The sequence below is a fragment of the Panthera tigris genome, chromosome A2 (genome assembly GCF_018350195.1).
Source record: "Panthera tigris isolate Pti1 chromosome A2, P.tigris_Pti1_mat1.1, whole genome shotgun sequence".
In the NCBI taxonomy this organism is placed as follows: domain Eukaryota; kingdom Metazoa; phylum Chordata; class Mammalia; order Carnivora; family Felidae; genus Panthera; species Panthera tigris.
The window spans coordinates 38795704-38819858 of record NC_056661.1 but is presented as its reverse complement, the minus strand read 5'-3'; the positions used below and the strand labels follow the sequence as shown (position 1 = coordinate 38819858).

Below are 24155 nucleotides of genomic sequence, written 5' to 3'. Positions count from 1 at the left end.
AGTTGATCATATTTCCATTTTCTTCAAAAGCAAAGTCTATCAAGTTTATCCCCCTTTTCGAGGATAATATAGTGTTTTAGACAGAATAAGGATTTTAAGGCTGCTTTATTCTTGCAATGACTAGTTGTCTTGAATTTTCTGGAAGGGCCAGCTTTGGAGTTTTCCTGTTGTGCCTCTAAAATTGTATTAGCAATTCCATGAGACGGGCATCTAGATTGTGTCCCTTAGGCAGGTTCTCATACTCAAAAGTAGCACAAAGATCTTTTTTCAGACACTTTTCCCAGTATTTGGTTCAGAAAATTTGATGTGCCTGGTTCTGTGGTCCTGGGAATCTGATTTTAAGGTGTCATGCCTGGTCACTGAGCCGGGTGTAAAAACACAGCCCAGACCATAGGCCATGTCTGTTCCAATTGAGAAAATGACGTAAGCATGTGGAAGGCGAAAGAACAGAGCTGCTGTCAATAACCATGCGGTGCCAAGTACAAGCAGTGTCACAAGGCAGCACGTGGGCCCCCGTCCAGAGGGATAAGTGCTCTCATATTCCGGGAAAGGCTTCCCCTCGCTTCTTCCCTGCGGTGATGTTGCGGACTTTCGTCACCTCTTCCCTAGCAGTCGTTGTACAGATCTCAGAGCACTTGATTTTGAAGCCTGTCTCCACATGAAAGTCCATAGATCCCTTTGACTTTTTCCACCCCGTGATGACGTTGGGTCATCAGAGCTCCACCTGGGATTCCAAGACAACACTGGTGAAGTCAGATCAAGGGGTCCATCTGTTTCCCTGACGCTGCATGACAACAGAACATTGGGTTGGGCTTTGGTATCCTGCAGCAAGTTAGAGCTTCAGGGACCAATTTAAAGTAACCAGGCTGGCACATGCTGGGAAATACTTTCTTGAACACTCTGTTAGGAGATAATTTAAATTCAGTAAATGTAGATTTCGTAAGTATGCAGTTTAATAAGTTTTGACAAAGGTATGCAGACGTGTAACCATGACCCAGATCAAGATAAAAAGATATGCATCTTTAGAAAGTTCCTCTGGGCCCTTGCATTCAGTCTTTTTCTTCTAGAATCAAGCACTGTTCACATTTCTATCACCATAGATTTGTTCTGTCTTTTATTGAATGTCGTATAAATGGAATAACACAGTTCCATACTGTATTGTGTCTGGTTCCTTTCCCTCAGTAAATACTGAAGGATTGAATGAATGAATGAATGAATGAGAAGTTAATAAATGAACCACTTTCCTGAATCACAACTGACTGCTTGTATAAGGATCCTTTAAGCTGTAGGCCACGTTCTCAATGGAGGCAAAAAGTGATCCTTGGTGGGGTAAAAAAAAAATCCTACTCTTTTTATACATAAGTCAGAGATATATACATATATACAGCACATAAACAAATATATGGCTTTGCTGTGGTATTGACCTTTCACAAGGGAGTAATTAGCACAAGGGGCTCTTTTGAGGAGGCCTGGAGAGGTGTGATAATGAAACACTGTCCTTAGTGGTCAGGAAGTTCTTTCCTATCTCTGATGCCTCTGCCCCCCTGTTTCCTCATCTGTAAGACTGAGATAATTGCAGTGCCTACCTCCCTAAGGTTGAGCAAGGTTTTGATGAGCTTGTGGACGGTTCCTGGTGGTGCTTGGCACTTAGTAAAGCCCTTGGACGTTGGCAGCTTTTACTAAAGTGGTGTTGGATGCTACCCCTTGGCCTCATCAGTTGACTGGCGAGGATGTGGGTGACGGTGTAGAGCGGTCACACTGCCTGGGTTTGTATCCCGTGTCTGCCGCTTACGGGGTCGGGCAGGTTGCTTAACTTCTCTGTACCTGCTTATTCATCTTCAAGATGGGGAGAATCTTGATACTGATTGTATCATGAGGCCCTGAGAATGAAATGGCACAAGGAGGTAAAAAGTACATAGTAAGTATCTAATAATAATAATAATAATAATAATAATAAACCTCACCTGCCATTATTCACTTACTTCTGTTGGAACTTCTTTTTGTAGTTTCCTCAGTCACATTTTCTGTCAGAAAACCACATAGCGCTACTTGTAGATTATTTATTTCAAGGTATTATCCCCCAGATTATGCCCCTACTGACACCTCTACTCACGACAACATATTTAACCTGTCAGTGACTTTGAGGATTCCAGTCTGTGAGTGTCCTAAACATTTGCGAATAGTCCTTAGTATTTAACAACTAGCTTTCGTGCCAATTTTAATTCATTTGAGGACATGCCTTGGTTCCCCTGTGTTGTTATTCTGTGATCATGTGTTGATTTTTGGACCTTCCCTCTTTCAGCACTAAAAAACTCATTCCTAATTGTGTCCTTGATTTTTCCCCATCCCTGTTGGGATGAAATATGAGAACCATGTGTTATTAATGACTGCTTTATATATAAGGATATAATATGTCTTTTTGTACTTTGAAGCCCTTCAGCAAATCAGAGATGTTGATGGGAGTCGGGGAGGAATGGTTATTCCCATTTATTAGCTGGAGACACTGATACTGAGAGGTTAGTGCTCGGAAACATCTAGTGGAAACGGCCAATCTTGCCACGTCTCAGGGACTAGAACTCCCGCCCCTTCTAGTTCAATTCTTTTTCTTTCACTCTGCCCTGACTGAGAAGGTGGGGAGGCGCGTGCCTCCAGACGGTCCACTGACCCCTGCTGAGGACACTCTCACTGTAGCCAACAATAATTCTGTTTGCTTGGAGTTAAATTTATTTCCTACTTTCCTGCCTTTCTTGGAAAATTCCATTTTTCATCTCGTTGTGTTTTCCAGATGCTTATTGATTCCTTTCACTCTTTTGTAAACATTTCCAAACTTCCCACATTTCTCCTGTGTTTTTACGACCTGAATGGACACAGTACAGAATAGGACACAGCTTCTGAACATGCCTGATTTTACCTGTGAGACAATGGAGAGCTACCTGCCAAATGTGATTTGCAAGAGAGGGCTCCCTCGTCCCCACTGTCTTTTAGCTTTCCTACCACAAAACCAGCATTTCCACCCATGAAAACTCACTGCTCTCCAACACTCTATCCCGTGTCGGCCGTCCGGGTTATCCCCTTCAAGATTTGGCCATACTGTGTTCCACCTGTGCCATGTTCACCCCGGTATTTCCTATAAATTGGCTGAGTTTTTACTTAAATTTACATAATACAGAAACTTCATATTTCTTTTGTAGGTGGATATCCAGCATCGTTTATCCTAAACAGAAAGTCTTCATCAGAAATACATATAATCTGTTAAAATCAAGAGTGTTCCTTCTGTACCTGTGTACTGCCAGTGGTAATCAAGACATCATCCCTCATCAGAAGGTGTGGGATGGCTGTGCTCTTACGGATCAGTAGGTTAGGACGACAGATTGCCTTCCACATCACTGGGGAGTGAGGGCTGTCGCTTTCAAAAGGAGAGGTTTGGGGCGCCTGTGTGGCTCAGTCGGTTAAGCTTCCAACTCTTGATGTCAGCTCAGGTCATGTGAGCACCCTCCCCCCCCCCCCCCCCCACACACACACCATGTCTGGCTCTACGCTAACAGTGTGGGGCCTGCTTCTCTCTGTCTCCACCTCTCTCTGCTCCTCCCCTACTTGTGCTCTTGCTGTCTCTCTCTCTCTCATAAACTTAAAAAAACAAACAAACAACAGGAGAGGTTTATAGGTCAGCACTGATAATGAAGAGTGATGTGAAGATTGCTTCAAATTTTGAACACAAGGGCAGCCCGCAGTGGGTGGCATCCTGCAATGGAATGGCCTGGAATGAACCATTTGGGTGAAGGGAAGGGACCGAGGTAAGAAAGAGAGACACTCAGTGTCTCCGCATTGAAGACAGACAAAAGGTCCTGCAGCCAGGACTGCTTCGTGGGTCTGTGGAGCACAGACTTAATTTCAGGTTAAGGCAGGTTTCTTTATCATCTAATTTATTCACCATGTGTATAATGAGATCAACATTTATAGTAACTGTCCATTTGTGCCAACATAGAACTGCAGTCAGGTTACCCATGATCCTCTGTCTCTGCTGGGGGCCCTCGTATGGGTGAGGCTGAAGGGGCAAATTAAATCTTGCAAAGAAGAGTAATTTAGTCACTTCAAATGTAAAACCTGGTCTCTGAAGGAGATCGGAATATGCCACCCCCTAAAATGCCACTTTAGCATAAGAATTATTTTCAGCTGGAGACAGTTGAGAAACAGCAGACACAAGAGGAGCCCTCTACCCTCCTGTCTGCCTAACATCAGGGCATAAATTTCCCTTTTAATGTGGCATAAACTTCCATTTGTAAGGGTATCCCCCTTTCTTGTCACTTGAGTCTGCATAGCAAACCTTACTCAACAGCCGTCTACCATATATGTCCTAATCACCTCCCCAACCTACCACCTGTCGGGAGCCCCAAACCCCTTCTCCTTTGGCCAGTCACTTTTCACAGTGTATCACCCTTCATTATAATAGAGTATAAGCTCCTGAGTCCAACCGCTTTCTCTGGGCTTTCACTTCCATTCTGTGAAGCCCCTGTGCACTTAAAAGTATTAACATTGACAAAGATACATATACCTGCGGGACTTATTCAGGAAGCCAGATGCACGCAGCTCTGATGTCTTTCCCCAGGCTTTTCTGGGGACTCTCTCCTCTCAAAGTTTGAATTCCACTTAGCTCCCCAATCCAGACTTTGCATTTTATTCAGTGACTTCCTGTGTGGTGAGAGATTGCCCTAACACCCTATCCTTTATTTTATCATCAAGCGATGACCAGACCTCCAAACTTTGGTTCTCTCTGTAAGTCAGGCCTTTTTGGAATTCAGAGCAAAACCCCTTTCTCTATCAAGTGCCCAGCTCTTGCCAATCAGAAGCACTTGGCTTTCAGCCTGTTGTGTCTGCTGTCAGTTAAAAATGTTCTCTAAGTTCTTCAGTTGTCTTCTTTGTTCTGGATTCTTTCTGCCTTCCTCACAAATATCGTTGATCCAGTTGGTGGGAAGCAAGCTCCAGACAACTAGAAATTCATTCCTAATAAAGGAAATTATTTGCATATTATTTAAAAAAAATACTCTTCTGGGGTACCTGGGTGGCTCAGTTGGTTAAGCATCCACGTCCTGATTTCGGCTCAGGTCATGGTATCAGGGTCCTGACTTCATACCCTTTGCTAATAGCATGGAATCTCTCTCTCCCTCTCTTTCTGCCCCTGCCTCCTCTCAAAATAATTAAATGAACTTAAAAAACTACTCTCCTGCTTCATATGCTATGGCCCTTAAGAGAAATTCTGAATTTTGGTTTTTTTTGGGGGGAGGGGGTATAATTTGCTGGGTGTTTTTGTTTGTCTTACACCCGGTTGCCTGTCACAGCATGGCATTGTTTTCTTCTCTAGTATTTTCAAGTATATTGTCTTTTTCTGTTCTTGAGAACATTCCAGTAGAAACTCGAGGAGGAAATGTGTCAGTTTTTCTGATAGTGAATGATGATCTGTTTGGCAGACGACGGTCAGGTGGCTCCAATCAGAACTGGAGGATTAGGGATTCCTCAAGTGGTCACTACTGTCTAGTGAGTCTAACCACATCTTGCTTCCTTACTTTAGGCAGATCACAAACCTTTGACTTCACCTTGAATCATTAAATTGTCCAATGAAATAGCTGTTATCTGCTCATTATGTGGAGAACGAGGTTGGGTTTCAGGGGCCCCATGAACTGTGAAGGTGATCCTGAGAACCATGGTCCTAAATCCAGGTAGACTTGCTTGGATTTTCACCTCCACTGATGAGCCTACCTCCATTCAAGGAAGGTGCCAGAATGATGCTTGAGAACGTACCCACCAAAGCGCAGACTGCAAGGGCAAGTCTGGCCCTCATATATGCAGTTCTGCTCCCCCAAGGACTCATCACAGTGCCCTGCCCCTCACTGGTGTCTGCAAATGTTGAGCAAACGAATGATACCTGACTCTTCTGCCTGTCCTTATCCTTGAGTGATCATTCAGGCTTTTGGAAGAAGCACTTAAGCACTGTACAGAAACATTGTGCTTACGTCTGCTTCAACCTACTATTTGCAGGCCGCTTAGAATTAATGATGAGAGTTATAAGAATCCTAAAAGCCATTTGGCTTTTGAAATCTATTTGCAAGTTTCTCTCCGTAGTAAAATTTAGGTGCTTGAACAAAAATAAAAATGTGTTACAGAGAATATCATCATGAATTCTCAAGCTTCCAGTGAAATAGCTCTTTCACTTCTGTGGGTAGGGCGGTGTAAGGAGCTGGGCAGTGCTGGATTCCTTCCTCAAGCTATTTCACCATCATGCATACAGTCGTCTCCCCTTGTCCAACAGGAAGACATTCCGAGGCCTCCTGTGGATGCCTAAGACACTGCCTTGTGCTGAAGCTTACATATACAAAGATTTTTTTTTTCCTGTGCAAGCATACCTATGATAAAGATGAGTTTATAATTAGGCACAGTAAGAGATTAACAGCAGCGATGATGAAATAGAACAATTATATACACTATAATAAAAGTTACCCGAGTGTGGTCTTTCTCTGTCTCTCAGAATATTGTCCAGTAGTCAGCCTTCTTGTGATGATGTGAGGTGATGAAATGCCCACATGGGGAGGTGAATGACAAAGGCCTGTGACATAGCCGCTAAGCTACTATGGAGACCTTCTGCTCTTATGTCAGAAGGAAGACCATCTACTTCTGGACCACAGTTTACCACGGATAACTTGACAAATATTCCACACATTGGATAAGGTTTGCAACAAGGAAACAGACCGGCTTAGTGCCGCAGAGTTTAAACGGGGCTCTTTTCAACGGCATCACCAGATGTTTTGCTCCTGTTTTGTGTTCACACACAAACTTGTAAATATGTGCCTTGACAAGTACCTTAAGTCAGAATTCAGTCTATTGCTGTAACTTCTTGGGCTGTAGTCTCCTGTCAGATGTGCCAAGACTAAAAAAAAAATCAGCTGTCTGGTTTAAAAGAGAAACTTTTACAGCTACAAACCTTAGCACGATCCTTCGAGTGTTTTCTTTCTGGATGAGGAGAATATTGTGTTGTTCTTTTCAAGGTGCTTCAGACACTCAGTGAAATGCCAGGATACGGGAACTTTGGAAGGGGGGTGGGGAACAAGGGCAGGTGCTTTGTTTTGGGTGCCCCGTTAGGAGGCGTGAAGGTTAACAGCACCAAAGTCCTCTTAGTAAAGGAGGGATTTTTATTCTAGCATAATTTGATCCATAAACTCTACACAGGTCACTGCCACATCATCGCACAAGTCCCAGACTAGAGCTAACCAGCATACTCAATGTGGTTAAGGGCATTTCCTGGCAGGAAGATATCTCTAGCAGGCATCCCTCATTCTGTGACTCCTTGACCTGGTCTGTGGCTTCCAAGATTGGAGAAGGATGTGCCTAAAACATATAGTAATGTTTTCAAAGGAAATAGCATAGTATTTAAGAGCACACATTTTGGGGGCACTAGGTGTCTCAGGCAGTTAAGCCAGCTCATCATCTCGGGGTTCCTGAGTTTTGAGTCCCGCATCCAGCTCTGCGCTGACAGCTCGGAGCCTGCTTCAGATTCTGCGTGTGTGTCTCTCTCTGCCCCTTTCCCACTCGTGCTCCCGCACATTCTCTCTCTCTCTCAAAAATAAATATTAAAATATTCTGAAAAAAAAAAGCCACGTTTTGCAATCTAACTGTGGGGTTTCGAATTCCACCTCTGTCTGTTCACTTTCACACCCCAGACAGATATTGGAACAGTGTTACCATTTCCACCAGTAGCAAACCATTATAGGGCGAATACCTCCATAAGGACAGATCCCTGTTTGGGGGCCTGCTGTTGTTACCACTGACCTATTTTCAGCCCTTTCCTGTGTAGCACCACTTTTGTATAAGGATCAAGATATTCTTAATAAATCTACTGCCAAGTCGTTTTCTCTTCTGTTTTTTTGTCAGGTGGTTTTCTGACTTAAATTTTATCTTACATTTCATTGCAGGTGCTCTTGCCATTAATTTGGCTTTAACTTGTACACCGACAGGCTTGAACACCTCATAAGGAGTATCATCCAGCCTACATAAAAATTTCATTTACTGATATTACCCCATTGAAAAGGCCCCAGGATTTATTTTTCTAGTTGTTCTGTTAATTGCGCTTTCCTCACATCTACTAGGAAACCCAGACAATCCCCCTTTACTGACCTCACCACCAGAGTGATAACTCTTGTTTGCGTAGTAATTCTACACACAGAGTAGATAATGTAGTGGTACTATGGCCTGTTCCAAACGGTCTGAGAAGGGTTTTCTTATTTTAAGCCTAATCCTCGTCCTAATCCTAGTGGCCATACTAAACAGCGACTCTGGAACAGATTAGTCTCCGTGCCTGCATTTCCTTATGTGGAAAACAAGAATAATAATTGGGCCCCTAAATGAGGTTTTCAGTAGGATAGATTACATGCGTATGTAAAAGTTCATGGGCCAAAGCCTGGTGCTCTCACTGCTACTCTTACTACTGTTAGTATTATTCTGTTATTTTTATATAATCTGGTTTTGTCTACTAGCCGCCCTGTGTCTTAGTTAGTTCCAGCTACTAGAATAGAATACTACAGACTGTTTGGCTTAAACAGTAGTAGACACTGGTTTCTCTCAGTTCTGAAGGCTAGAAGTCCAAGCTCAGGGTGCCTGCAGGGTTGAGTTCTGGTTTGCAGCCAGCCATCGTCTTGTTCTGTCTTCACACCATGGAAAGAGGGCTTGCTTTTCCTGTCAGGACACTGATCTCGTTGTGGGAGCTCCATCCTTCTGACCTAATTACCTCCCAAAGACCACCCTTCCTGATCCCATCTCATTGGAGGTTAGGGTTTCCATATATGAATTTGGGGAGGACAGGAACATGGAGTTCTGTTTTGGGCAACTTGTTGCTTTGGTACCCGAGCTGTTCCCTGTTCATTCTAGGAAGCAAAGGAAAGGAGACAGTACGTAAGGTGATCCCTCTCTGCCTCCTCTTCTATAGCTATTGCCGAATCCAGAGTGGAACAGTCTCCTTCGGGGCTTAGAAAGAAGGCGGGTCTGTGTTATAAGGAAATACAGTTCATTACATGGATTCAGCACTACAGTCTTTGTTAGATGCCATCGACCTGCCAGAAAAGTCATTAGCAAGGTCCTTGCTCAGTTATATGTGGAGATACGTTGCATAGGAATGTTTGTTTAATAACCATAGCTTCCTGAAGCATAGAATTTGGTCTGACATCAGCAAGGAACGTTCTTTAATGCTATGTTACATTTTCTAGTCGGGAACTAGAAAGAATACTGAAAAGAAAATCTATTTTGAATGGTTAAGACTTAATGAGAATCTGATTTTTTTTCTTTAATGCATTAATTTTATAATCTAGTGGCATTGTAAATCAATACTAGGTATATTAAACAAAGTGTTTTTCTTTTGAAGATATTCTGGAGTGTGTACAATAATATCCCTCCTGTGACTAGCCTGCCTTTGAGATGTAGTTATCATTTAATGAGAGGAGAGAGGCGACCACTTTGGTAAGTGTCTAACTTGTAATTTGAGGTTAAGGTGGGAGGGAAGTGGTCGTGAACCTCATAAAATATTTACCTCGTGCCAAATTGGAATGCCAAAGTAATTTTCTCCTGGTAATGATGGAAAGTAATTTTAGCTATTACTTAATTATGAAGGAAGCCGCTGCTCACGGTCTCCTTCACCTTGGGCTCCAGGATGATTCGTGTTCCCCACTGCACACCCCATTGTCGTCTCACCAAAAACAGGTCATCGTTAGCATGCAGAAGTCAGGGTGCAGCTCTTTGTGTGGAGTGCTGCTTCTTTTGGGTGTGTTCTTTCATTTGCTCATTAATGGCCTGGACAGTGGAGTGAAAAAGCCTAGAGGCTTTCGGGACATGAGAGGAACAGATGGAGTATCCATGTCTGTTGTATGGTTGCTCCCCAGAGACCTATCTCACGTGGACCACATAAAGAGCGTCGTGATCCAGGCCATGGCCCGGGGTCTAGAGGAAGGTATCCTTCTTTAATAGCTTGGTGTCATGATGAGGTTGGCAGACAATAAGCCAGTTGGCTTAGGCTGGAGTCTCAATTAGTAATCCGTTCTTATATCACGTCCCTCCACTGTTCTGAGTTATTTACTCGTTAATAAAATGGAAATAAGCCCTGAATCATTTGGTAGCCAATGACAGAAGCCTAACGTGGGCCTAGATAGATAGATAGATAGATAGATAGATAGATAGATAGATAGAATTTGTCTTTGTCCCTGTGACTGAGCTGTCCACTTGTTAGGGCTGATTTCTGGCATATCTGAGTGCTCAAATGTTATTAGGAATCTGATGCTCTCCATCAGATTCATTATGCTTTCCTCTGGGTTGGTTTAATTTTTCGGGCAGGTTTTCCCATGTGTGGTGGCAAAATGGCTTTCCTGAGTTCCAGGCTTATGCCTTACATGTTGAATCACTGTCAGCCTTCGCCAGATCCATTAACATGCCAAGGCTGGCTCTCCTTGGCTCACCATGGGCCCTCTTTTACATCCCTGGCCAATGACTGGGACTAGGAAGAGGCAGTTATTCTCCTAAGCAGACCTGAGTCATAAGCCCTCTTTTGAGGCTAGGATGTGGAATCAACCCTGTTGGAATGGGTCTGATATAAAGTAGGGGACAAGTAGCTCCTTAAAGGGAAATTGGGGTACTTTTCCCAGAAGAACAAGCAGATACTAAACAGGAAAACATAGGAGATGCCCACCATGGGGGCTAAGTGTCCTATTAGGCATACGGTACAAGGTTGATATGAAAATCAGAGGAGACAATATCATGAATGTGGCTCTGAAACATAAAGGTGTTTACATATGGAAAGCCCTGTATTAATTGGTCTGTCCCCAGATAGTGTAGGGAACATCTCATCTCCGCCTCCTTCAGGGTGAGAAACAGGTGTCCCATCACCACCCCTGCCCTTGTGGCCCCTGAATCCCACTTTCTTCCCTCCCTGTCTCCACTCTGTTCCTTTCTCTTTCATCTGCTTCCTTGTCCGGTGAAAGGATGGAGGGAGAGTTTATTGAAGAATGTTCTATTGTTTGTTGTTTTTAATGTCACCTGTTGTTGAACTAAATGCATGTAATTCCTTAATCCTTGAGTATAAATTTAAACCTTGGTCTCTGATCCAGGGAAGAGGAGAGTAATGCCAAGGGCGGCGTCTGGAAGATGAAAGTCCCCAAGGACAGCACGGTAGGTTAATTCTGACCCTTTTCTAGAACTGGCTATGGTTGCGATTGTTGTTGACTGCATATGGTGAGCATCTTGGGGTTTTTAGACAGTCCACCTGGTAGTCTCAGAACAGGACTGGGGGGTGAGAAATTCTGTTCTGACCTTGGCGATTTTCTGCCTCACGGTGTCACCTTGAAAATGTAGTATCGCGTTTCTCTAGAGGGATGATGTGGTAGTGTGACTGTATCGTAAAGTCTCAAGAGCCACATACCCACAAACCTCCCAGAAAGGCTGACTGTGGCGATCATTTCCTCACCAGCCATAACTGACGTGTGGAAGTTGGCGTACGTAGTGAGAAGCAGGATCCTGCCCACCAAGGGCTCACTCGTCCTTCCTCCCCTGATGTTGGTGCAGAGGCAGGAGATGCTTGGAAGGCCAAGCGTCCTACCATTCTTGGGGGTTTTGTGAGAGGCTGTTCCTAGCCTCCCTGAGGGGCTGATGAAAGCCTGGTTGGTGGGACGCTTGTTTCTAGCGGCCAAGCCTCAGAAACCGAGATTTTCTAGGAATGGGCTCACATTCATCATGCAGACTGAAAATGAACACGCAAACCTATTCTTAAGCTTTGGGAAACCAAAACACTTCTTTGAAAATGGATGAAAGGGCACAAGCTACCCAAGTCACCTTTTCATGGTTTCTTTTATGTGGATAAGCTCAAAGAACTGCAGTGTCTCCAGAGACCCATAGGTTTGAGTCATTTCCCTAGAAGCACAAACCTAAAGATGTGACCGGATTTATTTGTGAATGATGCAAGCTGTCGCCAAGATGCGCAGCTCCAGGATTTGCCTGGCGTTTGGCTTTCCTAAAAAATGTCAGTGGAGCGAACAACCAGGCCAGGCCTGTGAAGCTCCTCTTGCCCCCCTTTCGAAGGAGGGAACGCAGAGAATGGAAGAGAATGAGAGAATGTAAGTTGTTTTTCATTTCGGCGAGAACGCCTTTTCCTTCTCAGGTTCTTTATTTACCCACACCAGGCTTTGAGTTATGGTAGAAACAGTCGTGATGTCAATGTGTGCTAAACGGTAGCTGTTGTGCACCTTGGCCCTTCCTCTCCCTGGCCATGTGCAGTCACAGATAACATGTTCATATTTGTACAAGTGTCCTCATGCCAAGAACCTCATGCCCTTTGAATTGTGGAGGAGTGGGAGTGTGGTGGGCCAGCCTTGCCTGACGTGCCAGCGAGGGCAGGGAACTTCCCCTTGCCCCTGGCTTCCTTGCAACACCCTCAGCTTCATCACCAACAGTGTAAGACACTGCACGTGGGATAGGTGGGGAATGGACAAGATGATTTCGAGAAGGGAGCATCTAGGAAAGGGAAAATAAAATCCTCCTTGACAGTGAAAGGTCACAGTGCTTAATTGCTATCCTCTTGGTTAAAAATTCAGCGAGGCTGCTTTCAGCTTCTTAGAACATAGTAATAAACACTATTATTAATAGTTAATATGTAGCGAGCACCTGGCATAGAGCAAGCCTGCAGCTATTTGCTGAACGGAACTTAACTCTTAGGTTCTGTTGCTGCAGTCACAGTGCTAAGCCCTTTGAATGCATTTGTTGACCAATTTCATGGTCACAACAGCCCTGGGAGGCCAGCCCGTTGTTATTCCCCCCTTCGCCTAAGGAAACTGAGACTCCCCGGGGTTCCTCACTTCCCCCGTTACAGACTCTGCAACCTGTCAGGATTCAAACCCAGTTCTGAGAGAGCTCAGGGCCTGTGAACTCTGGCAAGGACGATAAAGAGGACCAAGAACTTTTCAAAGGGGAATAGCTGGAAGCACTTCTAGGCCTCCAGTTACCTGTGAGTGCACGCTGGGTGCTGACTGGATGGCCTTAGGAGACCTTGGGTGGAAGGGGCTCCAGGTCTGTCACTTGTAGGAGGTGGATGGGCACACGTACTGATCCTTCCAGGGATATGCATAAACAGTTGGTCTCCAGTGGATGGAAATCTGCAAGTCTCTAGTATTCCCTAAACCGGAAATTTCCTTAAGTGCTCATCACTTGGGTCACTTTTTAAGTACCTTATAAACTGCAAGAAAAACAGAGGGAAGGAAAGGTTTGGGAGAGAAGGATTTTACTAATAGCATTCAACTGTAGTCAGGTGATCCATTTTGAATCAATGAAAGGTAAAGGAATTGGACATTATACATTTGAAAACATTCTTCCCCCAGCCCCCATTCTTTTGAACTTCATACTGGGTTTTACTAGAGTTTGGCTTTGTGGCTTTGGACACAACTTTGGACCTCTCGTATGTCTCTGTGTAAGGTTATCTGTAAAACAATACAGTATGTGCCAATAATGGGAGTGTTGACACCTGTGATCTGGGGATGTCTGTGGGCTCCAAATATGGGCATGAAAAGTGCATATGAAGCTGAAGAAAATGTGACTTGTTTAGCTCCTGGAGATACTTATCTAAAAATATCTATGTTGTTATTGGTCTTTTTTTTTTTTTTTTTTTTTGGTTTTTTTTTTGGTTTTGTTTGTTGTTTTTTATTCTTTTCCAATGCCAGTCCACAGTTTGGAAAGAATTGTTGTTAGCGACAATCGGGGAACAGTTCACAGACTGTGCCGCTGCAGGTAAAGAAGCCCGCACCATCGTTCCCCCGCTCATGTGTGCTTGGCTTGTGCTTGTCCCTCGGAGAGGTTTGTTTTTGTGTGTTTGGCTTTTGACATGTTCTGAAGTTGTTTACTGTGTAACTGTGAAGTTACTTAGGTTTTTTTCATGTGATCATGGCATCTCGTGATGTGTGTATGTGTGCATATTGACGTGTGTGTTACATGTATACATATGTGTGTATGCATATATTTTTTCCCACATAGCTCATCTTAATAGTATCCATGAACATCTGTCCAAAGTGAATAGCAGAAAGAAAAGAAAATTTGGTATCGTTTGGCTCTTAAGACAATTTGGGGGAGGATTCTTATTCCAGTTCTTCCGGGGGGGGGGGAACTGCCTTTGAGGTCTAGCGGGGTTTACAGTTAGTCAGGCACAGCCCTTTCTGTCCTCCTTAGTTTTTTCTCCCTTCCTCCTGTCCCTCTTGTGGTCCCCTGCCTGAACAGACTTAACAAAGGCCAGGCAAGGATGTGCCCACCATTATTACAATTGAAGCTGAAATATAAGGTCTAGAGGCATTTTCAAATATTGAGTGAATTTCTCCAAGCCTCCATAAGCCCATTTTTATTTTGCTCTTTTTTTTTTTTTTTTTTAAATCATGAAAACACTGAAAGAGGAGAATTGAATTGTTTGTTTCAAGTTTGGTTTTCTTCCTGGCTAGTTCCTTCAGAATGCTCCTGAGGTAGTATTTAGAATAACAATTTACCTGCTCAGCTTTCAGATAAAAAAACCTTTTTTTAGGTAAATTAGTACTGATTAGTTAGTCCTCAGATGTCTTAGTTGGTACTGTCTTCAGGCCCGTCCCCCCTCCCCAGGCCATGCCAGTGTCATGGCTAGTTTCAAATTCATCTACTAGCAGTCTCAATAATTCTCCTTTTGTTTTGCTTCCTTGCTACACCAGTTTTCATTCCCTTAAGACAAAACCTGGGTTAGGATGAAATTGTCTGAAAAGTACAGGTTCCTTCTGTTTTTAACAGGGAGTCATTAGCAGCTTCACAATATGAAGCCAAAAATGCGTCCTGGGTATAATTATAAACACATAAATCCCTGGGAGAGGAAGTTTCCTGTGCAAATTATTCCTGTTTCCAGAACCAGGGAAAATAGTCTAAGTAATAATAAACAGCCAGGATTGAGTAAAGAAGGCCTGTTGTTCCGCGGTTGACTTCGGAAGCGAGTCCACTATTAACTGTCCGTTAAGCATTAGCTCTTCTATTAAGCTGGCTCTGCCCCCTGAAGCAAGTCGGCCAATCTCTCTGGGCCTCGCTTCCCCCACCTTTAAACAGTGGCTCCTCCTAGCTGTCATGGTGCCGGTACCCTAAAATAATTAGGGTTTTGCTGGTCGATTCTCCTTATGAATATTACATGTCCGCTGATGGATCTGCCTTTGCGTAAGAGTTGCAGCCTTTTACCACGCCGCTTCTGAAAGTGCTATGCTAGTAGGATCCACCTAGTTACCGACAGCCAAGCCAAACTGAAATCCTGATGCCTCAGCAGAGTCAGCATCCATCAGTCACAGCACCCTCCGGCCAACAGTGTAGAAGTAGGCCCTACCCAAAGACCAGACAACGTTGATGTTTCCTACACAGCTGACCTCGTGTCTCCGTGGCCCTTCTTGGAGATGGTCAACTATGCGTAGGGTTTCTCTCTTTACTTGGTGATTTTCTGTTCACATAGAAGTTTTAATAGCGAGTTTTAGCAAGTATACGTTGGAGGTGTAAGTTTTTTTAAAAAATGAGAAACCTGAACTAAAACAACATTTTTGATGCAATAATAAGTTTCTCTTGGCCAAGGAATGGCCACCATCAGGTCCTATTTGTTTTTTTGGAAATTCTGGGTTAAATGTGACATATATGCAGCAAAATACACAAATTGTAATGTGTACAGCTTGATAAATATTCATGAAGTAAACAGGTTCCTGTAACTGCATTCTCAGGGAGCAAGCAGAACATGACTTACCCCCCAGAATCCTTCCTTGCCCTCCCTTCCCCCAAAGGTGGCCACCCGATCTGGCTTCTGATACCATAGGCTGATTTTGCCTGTTTTCAAACATTTATATAAATGGCATCATTTAGTGTCAAGTTATACACATTTAGCCAGGATCAATGCAGGGAGGGAGGAAAGGAAAGGAAGGAGGAAACAAAGGAATTATTTTACTAAAGATGAATTCCTTTAGTAAATTGAACATGCCCTCACTTAAATTGTATTAAATACTAGAATGTTTTAACCCCCAGAAGACAGCTGGAAAAATTGATGGTATAAATATTTAGCTATATGGATTTAGAGCAAATTAGGCCAGTTAGACAAAGCATATTATTCAAGGCAGAATTTCCTAATTTTGATAATGCTCATCTTTCGCATTTTACTTATAGATGTTGAGCATGCAAGTAGAGAGAGCTGACCGTGTTTCATTAATATGCCAGGAGCATGCAAACCAGGAGTCAAAACTCTTTACTCCTGTCATTTTCCTGTAAATTAACATACAGTAAGTGGCTGCAGGGGTGCATATTATGGTACGACAAAGCCTTACTTCCCCAGCCACCATTCTCAAATATCCACAAAGTGGACCCCAGTCCAGAATTTAGTTAAAAATAAATAAAAGACCTACATTAATCAGTGTAGATGAGTGCTTTAATGTCCATTTACGGAAGCCCCAGAATAGCAGAGCCAAACTCCGAAGATATTTACTCTTACTTTATATACAACGCTAACAGATGGCCATTGGTTCTGTAGCCCAGAGTTCAAAACCCGAAGGGGGATGGCCAGGGAAAAGCACTGGAGAGCAGAAAGAATGAAAAGGAAAGGAGCAGACAAGCAAACCACAAAAAACCAGAATGAGCCACTTGGAACACACAGTTTGGGGCCAGTTAGTATTGGGGCAAATAGCGCTCACCGCCCCACGATCTCTGAACGCTTGGCAGGCAGTCAGGAGAAATACTTGCTGTTTTTAACAAAGACAGTCAAGCATCGAGGAAAAGTTCATTTGAGTTCACTTGGCTTTCATAGGATAGAGCGTTATGCAACCCATTTTAGAAAAAGTCTCATCAAAACAGACTAAGAACTCAGTCAAAAAGCTTTGGTAACATGTTAAAAAGGATAAATTACTTATCTGGAAAATTCGTTTGGCTGGAACATGATGTTTATCTAAGTTCCTGGATAAATGTGATGTGACTATTACAGCTTTTGTCCACTAACTTGCTTTTTGTCCAACGTTTCCCCTTAGAAACAATATTTATTATGAGTTCTCTTGTGTCACCTTTTTATTATCGAGTCCATAATTTGCAGCTAACATGATAAGTGCTTAAAAAACAATGTGGACAGACTTGACATTATCACTCATCTCTTTTTTCCCTGCCTTCCCTCAGATGATGAAGTAATAGGAGTCAGTGTCAGTGTCCGGGACCGGGAAGATGTCGTCCAAGTCTGGAATGTAAATGCGTCTTTAGTGGGCGAAGCAACCGTTTTAGAAAAGATCTATGAACTTCTGCCCCACATATCTTTTAAAGCAGTATTTTATAAACGTAAGTGCTTCATTTTCAGTTATTACTTTCTAGCTTATTCTGTCATACTTTTAAAGGTAGAGACTGTGTTGCAAATGAGATGGAGGTAGAATCACTCAAAATTCTATAATCCAGAAAATAATTCAATAAAATACATGTGTTTTGTTTAAAAAAAAAAGTTTAGTCTCAGAAATTAAAATGAGATTTTATTATCATCTAAACACATGAATCAGAAAAGGTGATACATATTGTATTTATTTCAGAAATTTAAGCCTGATCTTAAATTTGTCATTCTCAGGAAAAAAATTACCTTCTATTTGAAGCAACAATAACAAAAATGTTATTATATGAGCTGGCAGGTAGATATTCAATCATCCCTTCATAAACAGGAATTTATAATGTATAACATCTGTATTTGTGGAGGAACTTGTTCTGAGCGAGGGGATGATTGAATGTTCTACTGAAATGCTAATACTTCCTCATTACGGAAGACTGTGACACAGAACGAAAGAGAATTCACGCACAGTGGTGAAATGTTAACAGTATGAATAGGTGTGTGGACCCATTGTTTCCATCATGATTCATGTTCATTGCTTTTGTGTGCTCTTTTGAAAAAGTCATCTTTTTCATAATGAAAACACCCCTGTGCTTATTAAACCAATGTTTGGTAGATCAAACTGCAGGTTACACTTTTAACAGTGAGTTAGAGAAACGTACTGATAGCCCTACACATACATGTGATAAATTCCTATTTCCCAAACTACCCCAAGAGCCGATGACCCAATTTTTTAAACTCTGGTATTTCATGGACTCTAAGATGCCCTTGACTATGGTGTCATTTTACTATTTGTAAGAAGGAAAAATAAAAGGCTCCCAATTAAACAATGACATTGTATTGATTCTAGGGGTCTTCAGATGTGGGGTGGGGAGTGGGGAGTGCATCTCAGTTTTGCTGAGATATACTCCATTACTGTTTCCCAACCCCTTGCCAAAAAGGAGGGGAAAAATCAAATGCTCTTTGGAGATTGTCTTAGTATGATAGAGGTTATTAAAACAAAGACCTCCCTCGTAGGAATCCTACGTTCCCAGACCAAATGATTTAGATTTTAAGCAACAAGACTGACCTGTATTCTGTCGATATTCAGGAGGTGCTCAGCTTCTGAATTTTAAATGAAAGTTTAAATAAAAGAGATAGAAAGATGGCCCTGCCGAAGTTGATTCTTGGCTGTGCAGTGTGGAAATTGCACATTTGCAGATGCAATTTTCCATCCTTAGGGCACATTAATTGTATTTTCAATCCAGATATTAATTGAAAGGTCACCAGGGGTCTTTTCTGGTTTTTCTCCTTCACAAGCCTGTCTGGAAGAAGTGTGTTTCATGGCCATTTATAAATGGGGCTACAGCATTCTTTACCACCTTTGAACCAACTCCACATTTGACTCAGAATAGGAGAGAAGCAGTTTGGAATCATTAAGTCAGGCACTCTGAATTTCTGTCCCCCCTTCAACGGTGTGACCTTGAGCAAGTCACATCTTCCCGTCTTTTCGCTTTCTCACCAAAATATCGAGGAGGTTCGTCTTAAATGATCTCCAAGGTTCCTTCTACTTCAAAATTCTCTCATTAAATTTCCAAGTAACATGGTTAGCAGCAGGTCCAAGATGATAGGAGTATATCATTAGAAAATTAAGCCACAGGGTGTTCAGGCTAGTTTTTAGGGCAGTGGTAATAATCAGGTAAGACTGAACGAGGATGAGTCACGGCTTAGTTGTTATGATGGCTTGAGGGGCGGGGGGGAGGGGAAGCCAAATCTGGGGGGAAAGTTGCAACATGGCCAGTTGAATCAAGTTGAATAGATGCCCTAAAGATAGATGCCATTGTGAAGTTTGTGAGTAATGCAGAACTGGCTAGGGTCTCTGTAGAAATCCATATTTTAATGGCATAAATTAACATTTAAAGACTCAAAGATTATTCAAATAAAAATTTGAATTGGAAAAAACAAGCAATTCTCTTTATTTTATATAAAGCAGGCAGTCCTTTACTCAGTAGGGTTATTATATACCACGTGCTGCAGAATTGATTTGGAAAAATGAGGTTTGTGCAGAAATCTTATTCACAGCATGATGGAGAACAGTCGTAGGGTGAGCTAAGTTAGAAATGGCCAACTCTCTGCTTTTATTCTGTCTTGTTAATAGGATCCTGGTGTAAGTATTCACAAGTGTACGAAAGCCAGGTGACATGGCAGGTTTTCCATGTGGAAAGAGCCCAAGCATATTCGGTCAAGACCTCCGGCAGGGGAGATGAGAACTGGGCCGTTGTTAAGTCATACATGATTTGGATACAGAGTAATTATTTGACTGAGAAACTCACAGTGTACAGAGACCCTTCCCCTGCCCAATCCCCGCCCCCCCAGTTCTACCCTCCCCCACACCAATTCTGTCACCTTCTTCAGGGCAGCTGAATGACATCTTTTTGATGTGAGAATTATTTAGAGCAGAGGTTGGCAAACCATGAACCTTATGCCAAATCTGCCCCCTCCTTGCCTTCTTTTTTGTTAGGGCTGCAGCTAAGAATGGTTTTCACATTTTTACATGGTTGGAAAAAATTAAAAGAAGAACGACATTCTGTAACACAAGAAAACTGTATGAAATTCAAATTGCAGTGTCCGTATATAGACGAAGTGTACTGGCACCTAGCAGGGCCTCTTTGTGCCCACGTGGTCTGTGGCTCTTCCAGTGCTGGCAGTGGCACGGCTAATTGTTGGGACAGACACCGGATGGCCCACAGAGCATAAAATGTTTATTCTCTGCCCCCTTCCAGAACAAGTCCTCTGACTCCTGATTTCCAGAATTCTCTATTCTCTTGCCACCAAGGCTAACCTAAGGCTGAAAGAACTTGTGTCTCGCAGAACTCGCCCAGTTCTGAATGTTCCATTCTGCTATCTCCATGGCCCATCACAATTGCATTATCCTGGTATCTCAGCTATGCCCACCCCAGAATGGTCCCTCACACTCAGAGCAATAAAAAACTCTGGACAGTCCGTATCTCTTGATTTATCCCTTGGAGCCCAGCAACCCTGAGAGGTCTGTTGGCTTCGCCACTTGACCCAGCATCACTGTGTATTTTAGTGCAGATCAGACCCCGTTTGCTTCAGTACCGGCCTGAAAAACTGTTTTAAAAAGAAAACAAAATCATAAAAAGTGAAATATTTGTAAAGATTTACATGTGAGAAGTGTTCAGTTAGATCATTTCTGTAGGCTGTCCTTAGGAATTTGGCCAACTCACAGTATCCCGAGAGCTCTAAGTGTGCTTCCCCCACAGGGTTTTATCCAAAGAACAGGTTGGGATGAACCTCCAGGATGATCCTGAAGGGAAAACGATCCCTTTGCCTACCCCTTCACCCCTTTAGACACTGGTCTGAAGAATTTAGTCTATACTAAAAACAGAGAATTGGGAGGGGCTTAACAGGTGAAGCTGGCCAGCCCATCCATTCACTGCCCATGGGAGGTGGGGGGAGGGGTGGGGACCGGAAGACAAAGCACAGAGAATTCTGATTTGCCTTTGGCTTTATTAGACCCAAGCCCCGGTGGCTTGTCCCCTTGAGAGAAGAGGACCTACCCTTGCTTTATGATGATGGTTAGCCAGATTCAGGAAGTGGATTTCCACCCTTGGCTTTTTTTGTCTTGGACAAGATGTTATGCATTTCATGAATGTCTCATTTCCGACTTCCACTTTACAAAATTGTTAAGTCTTTGAAAAATACTTTTGATAGCACCATTTTTTATTCTAGAGTTCCTAACTGTAATTAGTAATTTCATAAGCCAGGCAATAGGACTGGGGGGGGAGATTTTTTTTTTAATTAAAAAAGAAAATATGATTGGAAAAAATAAAAGACCCATCAGTTTTTTGAAACTTCATTTCCCACAGGGGTGCTCAGAGGTGGGGAGATGTAATACGATTGCTACCGGCTTGTGTTGTTCTTTTGTTTTGCTTTATTTTTGTTTTATTTTATTTCTAAAGATAGGTCCATGAATGGCCCTGGCGTGGGTAACATGGGGTCTCCCACCCCGTGCATTCTGTGGGGCACATTTTCCCCTGTAGCATGGGAAGCCTTGCATATTTCTCTTCATCAGCTCGTGGGGATTACTCATCCTCTCGGCACAGCAAGAAGAAACAGGCAGCATGCCCATTGCTTGTTTATTCCTTGTTTTAATTTTCATTATTACGTTTCTCAGGAAATGCACGCCTTAGCTAACAGTTACTGGCACAAAAAGGTATTTGCATTCTTGCCAACATTTGGGGAAACTGAATGAGATGCCTTAGAGAAGGGTTGCCCCATCCTTTGCTTAAAGTTTTCTTTCCTTTTTTTCTTTTTTGTTTTTTTCTGTCCTTTAGCCCATGAAGAGCATCATGCTTTTGAAGGTGGACGTGGAAAACACTAATTGCACTCTAAAGAATTCTTTGTCCTTTGCTGATTGGTTTTGGAAACGGTCTTAACAGGAGGGAGAGTGAAGAGAAGACTTGCCGAAGCCCGATGCTGGTCCATTTAGAGTGGGTTTCTGCCCTTGCAGACTGGGCACTTAGGGCTCAAAGTGGCAGGTGGGGTTGGGGGAGACTGTGTGGGTTTCTACCGTCACATTATTTGCTTTTTTTATTTTTCTTTTTTGGCTTTTTAAATTCTCTGTTCTTTTCACTCTGGGCTTTTTTTTTTTTTTTGGGGGGTCCTTTTAAATTTCCTTATTCAGTCTAATTATTGTTTTCTACACTCCCCTTTTATTGAGGCACAAGAAATCGGTTTCCCTTTAAGTAGCTCTGCTGTACCTAGTTAATGAGAATATGCATAATCGTGACAATACTGCTTTTGAAAACCACACTGTACTTGGAGGAATACTAGCTTGGTGAAACCTGTCTTGATTATTTGTTGTGACACATTCCTACACACTGTGCACTGGGCATTGGTTTTTTTTTCTGTCCCAGGAAAAAGAAAAACCATACTTAATCTGATTTTGCACTGACAGCACACACATCTTTTATTTTTCTTTACTTTTTAAACTTTTTTTTTTTTTTTTTTTTAGCAATAAAAGGAACATAATAGTTGGGTTGCCTAACATGAAAACTTATAATCACAGTTGAGTATCAGGATATAAATCAAACTCTAGGTCTTCAGACCCTCTGTGGAAGTATTTCTAAGCACAATTTCAATTCGGCCTTTTCGAAGGATAGGCACAGAGTGGTAGCAAGGAATTTCTCCTGGTAGGAAACCTTGTATTTCTGATTTAAAGAGGAGGTGATGTTTTAATTGTTTGAGGTAAAGCTGCTTCTGAATTTTGGGTATGTGTACCCACCCACTTAGGGCTTTCCAGATGTATCTGAACACACTTTGTTAAATTATCCCTTTTTCCTGCTCACATTGTATGTCGTTTCCAATAATTAATAGTCCTCCAGCCTGGGCAGCTCGCCCCTGCCTTTTTCATTTAGGAGCAGCTGGGTCGATCTCATTTCCAGGATGAATGTGAACGTTGACAAAGTGGAACTCTGAGTGCATTCTGTTGATACTAATTTTTGGAATTGTTGATATATATTGTACTATGTTACCAAAGAAATAATGGTTTTAGTAGAAGGAAATGGCCATGCTCTGGAGCACTGAGCCTCTTTCCAAATGCACCCATTTCCCTCTCTTGACTCCACCAAGCCTCCTACTGCTCTTACCTGAAAAAGGCAGGGGCGTTGGAAGACACTTCCTCTTGCTGGCTTTTTCTGGAGTCAGGGGAGCTGACACGTGCTTACACATTTCACACAGGGGCCCAGGGCTCAGAACTCGTACCCAGGATTTTTAATCCCTCTTGCAGTATTGACCAGCAGAGAGAGGTGGGGCTGCTTCAAGCCTCCAACCTGTGTTTGTAAATAAAATTCTCCATTCAAAAATGTAAACGAAACTTTCCGCGATATCTGTTTACAAAAGTTGTGCCCTTTTCTTGCATTACTAACCACATCAACCATAATCACAGTGACCATAGTTTTTAAAAAACCCCTTTGTTTCTAAACTGACTTTCTTCAGTGGTTTCAGAATGAGTCATAAGGATATCAGATCCATTTTTCTAAAGCCTGGAACTCACTTCTCTAAGCATTGTACTGACATCCAACTTGGTTTTAAATTATTCATTCAAGGATTAAAAAAAAATTATTCTGAACACGAATTTAAATTCTTTTTTATAATATAAGTATTTTTCTGATAGATTAGAAAAAAGGATGATTGACCTATCTTCATTATAATTGTCATATATATTTCCATAAGTAAATGGATTTTGAAACATTTTTATTTTTTGAACTTTATTTAAAGCGTTGTGGTGACATGTTCAACTTCTGCATGTATGTAGCCTTTGAAGAAAAAAATAAAATAAGTAGGAATGTTAGGCTCATATTAATGTTTTCTAGTTTCTGTTGTTTATGATCATGACACATGGCTTAACACACAAAGTACATTTTTGTCCCAGAGAACTTCTGCACCTGTTTCTGACCCTGTGGAAAATACCAACTGTGAGAAGGATTTAATTTGCCAAATGTTAAGAACCTATTATCTAAATTACTTTAAGAGTGGATTTTGTCAGATTTTGCTTTAGAAATTGTTTTAATTGAATATGTAGTTCCTATTAGACTTTGTATGAACTAAGCTGATTTAATCAGCCTAAAAACCTCTCATTACCTTCTTGGATTAAAGAAGCTAATACTCTTTTGAGATACAAGGAAATATCTTGTGGGGCATGTGACTTCTGTTTAGGGCAGCGTACCCATGCTGGGGGAAGTGGGAACTTGCAGTTGGATCC

General features: G+C 42.3%; 1 protein-coding gene across 1 annotated transcript in view; it reads left to right on the top strand.

Annotated features, from left to right (window-relative positions):
- Window positions 1-22360, top strand: part of EIF4E3 (eukaryotic translation initiation factor 4E family member 3) — a 37808-nt gene extending 15448 nt beyond the window's left edge. Inside the window, exons 3-7 of the mRNA XM_042979419.1 lie at window positions 9404-9498; window positions 11136-11196; window positions 13734-13800; window positions 17200-17355; window positions 21727-22360. Of these exons, the coding sequence (XP_042835353.1) occupies window positions 9404-9498; window positions 11136-11196; window positions 13734-13800; window positions 17200-17355; window positions 21727-21773 (426 nt within the window). The 3' untranslated portion in view covers window positions 21774-22360. The remainder of the gene's footprint in view (window positions 1-9403; window positions 9499-11135; window positions 11197-13733; window positions 13801-17199; window positions 17356-21726) is intronic.
- The last annotated feature ends 1795 nt before the right edge of the window (window positions 22361-24155 follow it).